Source organism: Ylistrum balloti, unplaced genomic scaffold (assembly GCF_031769215.1).
Source record: "Ylistrum balloti isolate Yb309-2 unplaced genomic scaffold, AGI_CSIRO_Ybal_v1 Utg371310, whole genome shotgun sequence".
NCBI classification, from domain to species: Eukaryota; Metazoa; Mollusca; class Bivalvia; order Pectinida; family Pectinidae; genus Ylistrum; species Ylistrum balloti.
In genome coordinates this window covers 244,531-255,277 of record NW_026782700.1, presented here as the reverse complement: position 1 = coordinate 255,277, position 10,747 = coordinate 244,531, and the positions used below count along the sequence as shown (strand labels likewise).

Genomic DNA, 10,747 nt, shown 5'->3' with positions numbered 1-10,747 from the left:
TGTTTGACCTTGGGGAGTCAGTCCTTACTGGTAGATGATAATGGCACTGCCTGTTTTGGTATACTATATTTTATCTCATCATGTCCCTATAACGCTTGTCAGAGATACATGTAGGCTAATAAACGTCTTACTTGTTAAATAAAACGTTTAATTAAATATGTGACGCTGAATACAGAGTCTAAGTATTGGGACATGGTAAATGAATTTCAAATGATTTTTCGACATGCTTGGAATATTTGGAATGGTCCAGGGTTTAGATAAACTTCTGACAATGATACAGTCCGCTTGGGAAATTTACATAGTGCCTATACTGAGGCGAAGACTTTTTGAGTGAAAATGTACAAGGTAAATAAGATAATACATTATGGAAAATAGGTTTCTGTGGCTTCATCGACGACATCTATCAGGCACATGTAAATCTTGTTTATTCCAAATACACGTAATATCACGTTCTCAAAATCAGAACATGGGCAAAGACAGTGGAACCAACAAGTATACTAACGAGCATCAAACACGCCAAACTTTATATCGCGTGAGGAATTAGAATATTACCTCATGACGTCATTATGACGACCCTAAAACTTTCCAATCACTTACACCAACCTGCATCTCTCGAAACCCATTGTTTTGAGTTTGTCTGTTACTTGCCGATATTTTGCACGGAAGTCATGATATTGAGAACAAACATTTGAATATCGAGTCAACTGCGACATGTAAACACCATGGGTTGGAGGTGCAAGAATGTTGTTACCTGAAACGGAAATTTTACAACAGGTGAAATTAAAATAATCACGCTTATCACAAAGCGACATACAGGTAAAAGGCTGTTCTGTTTGATTTCTGTTTAGGAAAAGATCGAGATAAGTAGTTGATATAGGATAATTCATCGTGTCCTTGATATCCAATTCATGTGGATATATACGATGGACATATCTATTTTTTCATAATTTAATTGGCAAGACACCATCAATGTATCTGAAAGTGATATCATGTCAGCCAATAGAGGGACATAGTTAGTTTCCATATGTATACCAATAGTTTGTTACAAAATCTTACCGCCTAACTCGACGAAGATGTTGTCAATCTTAAATTTGGTCAGTTTAACGATCTCTTCTTTCGTATATTTTTTCTTTGATTTAGACGTACTTGTCACCAGATACGCTTCAGTACAGTTCAAAGCTATGTATTAGTACCGCATTTCGGTCAAATTTCTGTAAAAAGAAAACACTATTATCAAGAGAGTGAGGATGTTCTTTCAGTCTGGAATGGGCTATGGTACTATACAGAGTGGGAAAACTTTTTTTAACGGTGTTCAAGATCCATTAAATGCTCTTTGTAGGTACTTAAAATCCACATACCATTAATTCCACTTTTTGAGTTAACAGCATCACAATAAGACTGTAACCAGGATTTGATAGTTCTAAGAATGGCAGTAAAACGGTTTGATAAAGCTCTGATTCAGTAGTAACGCTGATTCTTGTGATGTTTTTTGTCCGTGTCCTTATCACTAATTGGCAATCCAAATGATTGTAATACTGATGCGTGATTAGCCAGTATGTATACTTGTAGTCTTGTGTTATCGAGCTTTTATTCACGAAATATAATAATAATAATGTCTGCAACTGAAGGGAAACAACTCGTACGATATTATGAATCAATCCGGAACATAGCAAAACGGGTATCAAATTCACCTCGACACCGAACAGATGTAAACATGGCAGCTCCTGTAACAGCCGAGGTGACACACGTGATATTCGATGTGGATGGACTAATTTTAGGTAATAATATCTTAAATACGACACCGTTTTACTGCATATCAATGGATATACCTCAAACCGATACATAGAACCAAATATTTCCTGATGTCCCTAAACATTTAACTTACTCGGATTTCAAAACGCCCCAGTCCAACTGATTACATAAGAAAATCTCTCACGCAGCGTTTATCTTAAAGTGTTTCGCTGTGTTGAACCTCTAACACTGTTGGGGTAATATTAACTATGGGGCACTTTATAGGTGCTGCAACCTATTGCACTTGTCTATCTGCTTAAATCTACATCTACTGATGAAAAAAGTATGTAGGTATACATCTCATATATATACATACAAACTTGTTTTTTCATCAGCGAGCGAAATCCCTGTACCCCGCTATCATTACAAGTTTGACTGGTCGAAACACTTTTGACAGGCGGACTAAAAGACCACGTGAAAGAGTCTTGACTGGGTGTCAGAATACAGGTGTATAATTAGTGTATTCTAGTCCCCTAATGGCGGTATAATGCCTTGTCAGTAATGTACAAGTGTAACTAGGTTATACGTAGAATTTTGTAGAATTAAAGACTAACTCCATTCTTCCATTTTCAAAATTTATTGGACATTATACAGAAGACCCTACAATTAACACAAATAACCAGTATGAGCTCAAATACATTATGCACTAAATACTTTACATTATACAATGGACGTTAATTTGTCTTAATAAAAGATAAAATCTCCGTAACGGTTACAATTATCGCTACACAAACTTTTAAATAAATCCAAGTTGATCGAAAACATGATAAATAGCAAGAATTTACCGTTATCTTTGTAAATTACACGGAGATTAGTCTTACAAAAAAATACCTACCCTATCAATCTGACAGGGGTCGAATACTCAAAAAAACACTACTTCTGACAGTGGTTACTTCTGGTCATACGTCTTTTCAAGAAAAATGGAAACTAATAAATATATTGAAACTAATAATGACTTTTGAAATACTGTAACAGTTTCCATTACAAAATAAGACAATGGAAACCACACCCAAAAGTACTTTTAACAAAGAACGAAACTTCTACTTCTTTTAACTGATTAGAAAAATACTTTCAATTTACTTTATTAACAATAATCAATAATTTACTTTAAAACAATATTTAGACTTACATTTTAAACATATGCATCTAGCAGGCTGTCCAGCATCCCTAAAATTCCTAAAAAAATCCTAATTTTTTTCAGTTTTGCTAAAATTCCTAAAAAAATGAAAAATAAAAGCCCTAATTTTTCACTTCAGTTCCTACTTTTTTTATATTTCTTACAATTTACTGAAAATGTTTTCATTAAATTCATACTTAAAATGTATTTTAATGTAGTCTGTAGTTCTAATTCAGGGTAGACAATGAAAGGCAGTTGACCAGTGGATCTATGTACCCAGATTGTTATTGGTTGTGACTGAGTGACAGAGGTGTGATTCTTAAGGTCTCAGCCAACAGCAGCTGGGACACTGAAACCCTGGAAGACACCTTTCCTGCAATTAAGGCATTGTATGTTACTTTCTATTTTGTTAAATTAAAAGGTAAGTCAGTTTAATGCTTTCATACTCCCTATTCTAGTTTCAAAATTCCTAATTTTAGCCCTAAATTTGCCCTAAAATTTTGTAATTTTAGCCCTAAATTTAGCCCTCATTTTTGTCAAGAAGTGCTGGACAGCCTGATCTAGCCTCTGCTGTCCATATGTACGCAGTAGTAGTTCGTCAAATGACGTGAGCAGGTCAATGTCCAGTGTGGGAATGACGAAACAAGACAAACAGGTGCACAGACAAAAATGCAGGCACGTGACAAGACATTTACATAACAATATGACAAAGCAGACGAACTGGTTGGACAAGACATTAAAAATAGTATCACAAAAGTTGGACAAATGTCTGAAGTTAACATTTTCTCCCAGAAAAACCTCTATAAGTTAAACAGCTTTTATTCAACAATTATTCAAATATGGCGAATTAAATACCTTCTAATAAAAAAGGTCTAAAATTTAACACTGCCACAGTAAGCATATATAGAAGTACCTCATTTAGGCAAGCCCCTTATGCTAAATAAATAATCTCATACAGAATTGTTAGGAATATGTGTGCTCTGAGAAAGCATACTGATAATACTATTCCTGTTAAGGGACTTTAAGGTCAAGGAAAGCTAATGATCGCAGAGAATGGTTTCCTCTCGTAAAAATCATGGTAATCACATTGTTAACTGTGCAATAATGATATAAAGCAACTGATTACTATTTTGGCTGTAGATACAGAACGCCTTTATACAGTCATCACAGACAAGATCGTAGGAGAATATGGCAAAACATTCACATGGGAGGTCAAGTCGAAGCAGATGGGCAAGAAGGATGTGGAGGCTGCAAAGATTCTCATCGGTTTGTTTTTGTGTTTCTTTGCTTATTAAATGTATGAAATGAAATATTAGAGTACAAAACCTTCCATTATATGACGAAGTCAAAGTCTGAACATCTTTAAAACAACGCTTCTATGGGACTTTGGTGGCCGAGTGGTCAATGTGTCTGTTCATCTTTATCACTTGCCTTCCATATCTGGGTCTTGTAGTTGAGACCTACCTGGATAATCACCAGTTATTGGCCGCTGGTCAATGGTTTTTCTCCAGAACTTTCTTCCTCCACCCAGACCTGGCATGTCCTTAACTGACCCTAGCTGTTGATAGGATGTAAAGCAGTAATAAATCAATCCTATAGCTTCTTCTGTTGCTGATACATTCATCTTCAATCTGTAACAGAAGTCACTATCTCAGTTAACTTTCCTAATACTTCTGCAAACCCAAGTCCTCTGGCTGGCAATGTCTAGAGTCTTACATTAAATATATGGTCAACTGATTAAACTGAAGAATTTTAGTCATATATATTGGGCTAATATTTACCAGGGTTACACATGTACACCTATGTTTTATTCTATGTATCTGTACATCATGTTCGGAATACTGTTACATTGCCTGTAAAACTTGTGTTGCCTATAGAGAGTGGAAGGAAGGGAAGTAACTCTTGGAGATCAGAATACTAGACATAAAACTTGACTGATGTTTTAGGAAATGAAAATTTTTTGAGAATAGTTTGTGTAACATGTTTCAGATGAACTACAGCTACCAATGACAGTAGAGGAATACCTGGTAAAGGCGAGGGAACAGCAGAATATTCTGTTTCCTGGTGTGGATCTCCTTCCAGGTAAGGTAGGAAACAGTAAAATTCTAAAATTTTATAAATAACTTAAGTTTTTCTAAAGCAGTTTTGAAATTTCTTATGCTTTATGTTATTAGAAAGCTCATCTGTCTTGTCCTGAGATGCAGTAAATGGCTTCCTTTAAACCAGCTCTTGTTTTCTGAGTACCAGACTAATTAAAACTGCTGACAATTTGGTTTCTATTTTGTTGAGGAAGTATGTTGTATGCATAGCAGCAGTCAGTCTGCATTTGTGAGTCAACAAGTCTCCCTGGACACATATCTAAATATCTTATGTGTCATTGTTTGGCCAGTTAGCACACCTTTGATTACACTATAACAGATTTAGTTTTTTTTTTCAAAAGGGGCAGAAAAATTAATACGACATCTCCACAAACATCGGGTTCCTATCGCTGTGGCAACAGGATCTAGTAAAAGGAGCATTGGGCTGAAGACAACCAATCACCAAGATCTCTTTAATCTGTTCCTTCATTTTGTATACAGCAGTGATGATCCAGATGTAAAACATGGTAAACCGGCTCCAGACTGCTTTTTAGTCGCAGCCAGTCGATTTCCAGATAATCCTGATCCTAGCAAGGTATATGAAAAAGTTTTCAAATTGAAGCAGTTTTGATAGTTGCAGGGTTAATTATCTTTGCTTTTGTTTATTTACAAGTGATCAGTATGTTTATAACACTTGAAGGGTTTTAAGTAAAAATTCAAATATATTACCTAGACCAACACTCAAGGTCATGGTCAGATATGATAAGAATTTTTGATTGACATATATACTTAATAACAAAGGGCTATGAGACTTGGCCATGATTATGCTTGAGTGAAGGACGAGCATTAGGAAGTTGTTTTAGTGAAAAATGTTAACATGACCAACTTTAAGGGAAAATGTGTCAAGTATTTTACATTTATAAATGAGTCTTCTGAATGACAAACATGTCAGGGTTATATCATTTGACATGTCACTACAATTTAAACCTTCTCTTTATATAAAGATCATCACGAATCTTACAATACATCTTGTACCTATTTTTAGTTACACAATATTAAAGTTTCTTCCATCTCTGAATATAAAGTTGTTTATTCTCCCAGTGCTTGGTATTCGAAGATGCCGTAAATGGTGTAGTGGCAGCTCATACAGCAGGAATGCAGTGTGTTTGGGTACCGGACCCAAAACAACCTCAGGACGGATATAGGGAGAAAGCCACACTCACCCTGGAATCCCTCCTTCAGTTTAAACCAGAACAGTTTGGACTACCACCTTATGATGTGTGATATCTGTTGATTTTAGCCAATTAACCTAACTATGTATGCAATTATGTGATTTTAAACCTGTCCATTTAATTCAGTATACATATATTTCATGACAATTGGAAAAATTATTAAATTGAATCAAGTTATATCTGTACTTCAATTTTTTTGTAATAGTGCAAATCATATAAACTTAAGTTAATTTGAAATTAAAGGAAAGCATACCTGTCATGGTGACAAAAATTGAAAACTGGATATCTCCAGTTTAAAAGCTTTTCACTAACTGGAGAGATCATTGGTTTTGTTATTTAAAGTCAATGGTTTTCTTCCTTATGTAAGCTATTAGAATCTTTTGATGTATAAGCAACTTTGTTGAAGAACAAATCTTCTTATTCAAGTGAAAATAAAAGATTATGTTTCCAAAACTTTCCAGTCTGGGACCAGAGTTATTCACTTGAATTTATTCTAATAAACTGGATGTTTTTGTCAAAACTTGGAGACCCAACAGGTATTAAAAACATAATGGAATATGAGCTCATTTGGCATTAACAATGCATATGCAAGTATATATATACTTTCTAATCTTATAATAAGTATCAAAAGTCATTTCAATTTCTCTGTAAATTGTTTTTTAATTGGTGCCTAAACTTTTTTGTCAGTGCAATAATCATTTGTTGTCTCAACAAAAGTTCCTACATCCTCGATACTCCTCATTAGCTCTCTGCACCCCTGGAACATGTATTAGCAAAATTGAAGGTTCTATGTGCGACACCTTGTGGACAAGACAAGGAGACTAGTTTGATATTGTAATGTGCATCAAATGATATATTGTAATGGCTTCGAAATATGGTTGTGCTCATTTGTGATCTTCCAAAGGAGTGTATCAGTCTGTGATTGGTCAGTTTTTTCTCCCGGAACCAATCAAATTACTTCACTTGTGCCTTCAATTTTGCCATGACATGTACGAGGGGTGCAAAGAACCAAAGTGATCATATCCCCTGGAATATCGAGGATGAAGTTCTTACTGATTGGATACCAGGTTGTCATGTATAAATAAACACAAAAAGAGAGTTACTTGCATCTACAGAGAATGTATTTTATGTCGGTATAATATATAGAGGAATCATTTCATGTCCAGAATTCAGATTTTTTTTCTAAAGTTGACCTTGTGATGTTCCTCCACTGCTATGATGTTGATCGATCTACCTCTGACAGGTTGATATCAGATAATTTTATGCATATTTATTTATTTAATAGATATTCAGTAATCTCAGGTTTGTTGTTTTGATCAGTCATAAACATATTTAAAGCTCTTACTTCATAATAAAGCTAAAATTTACTGATTTTAATGCAGATGGTATTGATATCAAAACCAGTTTTACTTTTGGTTCCTTTTGGAACCATTTAAATTACACAGCTATCAAGATCATATAATTTCTCTCCGTGTTTGAAGTAGTTTTAATTGAATTCAAATGAATTAAGCAGTATGTGATACGTTTGAAAATCGCTCTCAGATCAATATTATCACAAGGAGGCTCACATGAACGTCACAGCCTCCTACAAACACGTACGCAACACATACACTCACCTTGGAAAGTTATCCTTAAATATACCAACATGTTGATCGGACTTTGAGAAATATTGAATTATATTGAACCATTTAGCAACATGACATTGATGCTATAGATATACAAAATCACAAATTTCATACGAGATTGCATCATCTTTTACTACAAAACATATTCTAGTATGAGACTGCATGAACAATTTAACAACCATATGTACATTTTGTCATCATCCTTTATGCCCGTGTCAGTGAGATATTGTCCTGGGAAATGTAGGTTTTGTCTAATTCGTTGCCTTAATCACGATCCTAGTTGTTGTCATCATAGTCTACATCCAATATTAGGAGCAATGATAAAGTTTATATTTTGCTGCGTTCTAGTAAAAATGTCGGGAAATGTATTGTAGTTATATGAAAGAGGCTGTGTCAAAGTAGTAGGCAACATATATAGACATCTAATCATTTTCTCCACTTGTTCAAACTGTCACAGTAAATTTACTTATATAGACATTTTATCACTTTCTCCAACAATAGCATAGTACATGTTGGATTATATCTTCTTTTTTCTCATATTCTTTACTCATCCTTGGGAGGCAAACAATTACATCCTCACTGTTCATAGATCTATACAGTATTTTTATTCTCAATAGTAAAAGCTAATGTTTATAAAAGGAATTATTGAATTATACATGGAGATATGATGTCTCCGATGACCCCTCTGTCATAATGTATATCAGAGCTGTAAGATATAATGTATTATAAAACTTTGGGTTTTACAAAACAAATCTGTTATAGAATAACACCAATCATGATTTATTGATTAATTCCACCCCAATTTTCGAAGTTGTCTGCCTTATTGTCAAGAATGCCGATTATTTTTTAGTCCCTTTCTCCAAGGTTTCATTCCCAGTTGACATTTGAAATCAACCCTGTAACTTATGATTTGGTTCTGTTGTGCCTAATTCTACTTTTGTGTTAAAAGGCGCTATTCACTGATGTATCTTTTATGTAATTTATTCGTTGTGTTCATAATATTCTGTACTTTTAAAATTAACCATTTATGACATGTTATTGACCATAGATGGTGAGCTGATCAAATTGCCCTACGTCCATGGTCTGTTCGTAGTCAGTCCTTCAATTCTAGTCCTGGTCATTTGTATTACCACTGGGTGGATCTTAAATTGCCTGTAGAGGTTACCATTGGTCCCTAGTTCTAACCTTTGGATTTTGGGACCAATGAGAATCTCTAAATGGCAGCTGGCAGTAGGCCATTTTGAATTTTGATCAGAAATGATTCATATTGCTTATTCTTTAGAAGTGTTTCACAGATCGTTCCCATGGTCCCTAGTTGTGCCTCTGATTAGAAAAACTAAATAGCTGACAAACCAGCATCTTCTATCTTGATATATTATAAAAGATAATTTTTTTATTACAACATAATGATTTTTAAGATTTTACAATCCTATTTTTTGCCGAAGTCATGACCGGTGATTTGATGACTTTGTTATTGATGTATATGAATTGTCTTTTTTAGAAAAATGTACTCGATTTTGTTTGTATTATTGAACCACTATTACTTCAAAGAATTATGCAGGAAATGACATGAAATAAACAGATGAAAGATCATGTATGTTGGTTTTGTGTGACCAAGTTGTTTATTGATATTTTACAATAACTCATTTCAGTCTTAGATAGGAAGTTATTTCATTAGCAAACTTACTATTTGTTAATAAGTTAGAGGTTTACATCTTGTTTAAATTTTGAAAGGAGGAAACAATCAGAATTAATTTTAAACAGCATTATTTGATAACATCATGTATATTTATCGGAGATAGGAAGCAAGCTTAAAGTTTGTATTAATTAAATTGGGATGACATATATTGCTACGGTTACATTAAAATTATGAAAACCATAGGGTATATCTTGAATATAATTATGATAATCAGATGTTATCTATGGGCTATAATTATGATAACATGACTTATCATTTCATTCAGTCGCCAAATATTTTGATCTTGCGTCAAAATTCAGTCGTTTGCACTAATTGCTTTGTAAAGAAAAAAGACGCTTATAATAAAGACAACGATTTTATCACAATAGACAGATTAATCTCATTCTGGACGTGGCATCACATACTGAAGTGATCAAGGTTTGTTCGGGAAGTGTCCTTGATGGAGGTGCTAACCATGCTGAACGTGACATCACTTTCTGGAGTGGTCAAGGTTGGTTCGGGAAGTGTCCTTGATGGAATAGCTAACCATGCTGAACGTGACATCACTTTCTGGAGTGATCAAGGTTTGTTCGGGAAGTGTCCTTGATGGAATAGCTAACCATGCTGAACGTGACATCACTTTCTGGAGTGATCAAGGTTTGTTCGGGAAGTATCCTTGATGGAAGCGCTAACCATGCTGAACGCACTAGAGAACTTAACACTTAATTGCATGACAAGAAAACATGATATTATTTCTACACTTAAGAGGGTTGATACGCATTTTGCTGTTTTAGATTCTGTTGTGATGATCATTTATATGACAAATACATAACCCTGATTTCAATCAGTTTTTTTTCAATCGCATTTAAGCAAATCCTATTTACAATAAATATAAAAGGATAAGTGATTACGCAAACCTTGTGTAAGCTTTCTCCATACAACACTAAATACTGTACAAGCATCTAAGTACAATTATGCGATAAACTTATTGTATCTTCATGCTTCATCAAAATCGTTTGCTACATTAAAAAACTACGATTCTCAATACTGTATTCTGATGTACTTAAAAGTCAAGAGTTAGATTTTCTGTTTGAGTTAATTCCTGACACAAACCATAACACAAATGTGTATAAGGAAAAATTGATATAATTCAATATTAAATGATCTTAAATTATTTGGCTCTACTTCATTACGGAAGTTATTTTATTTTCTGTGTGTGTGTTTTT

General features: G+C 34.1%; 1 protein-coding gene across 1 annotated transcript; it reads left to right on the top strand.

Moving 5' to 3' along the window:
• The first annotated feature begins 1,699 nt into the window (after nt 1-1,699).
• Nucleotides 1,700-6,455, top strand: LOC132561942 (pseudouridine-5'-phosphatase-like). Its single transcript, XM_060226658.1, has 5 exons — nt 1,700-1,778; nt 4,049-4,174; nt 4,898-4,990; nt 5,349-5,581; nt 6,088-6,455. The coding sequence occupies exons 1-5, from the start codon at nt 1,715-1,717 to the stop codon at nt 6,268-6,270; spliced, it is 699 nt and encodes a 232-aa protein (XP_060082641.1). The 5' UTR covers nt 1,700-1,714; the 3' UTR covers nt 6,271-6,455.
• Nucleotides 6,456-10,747: the final 4,292 nt, after the last annotated feature.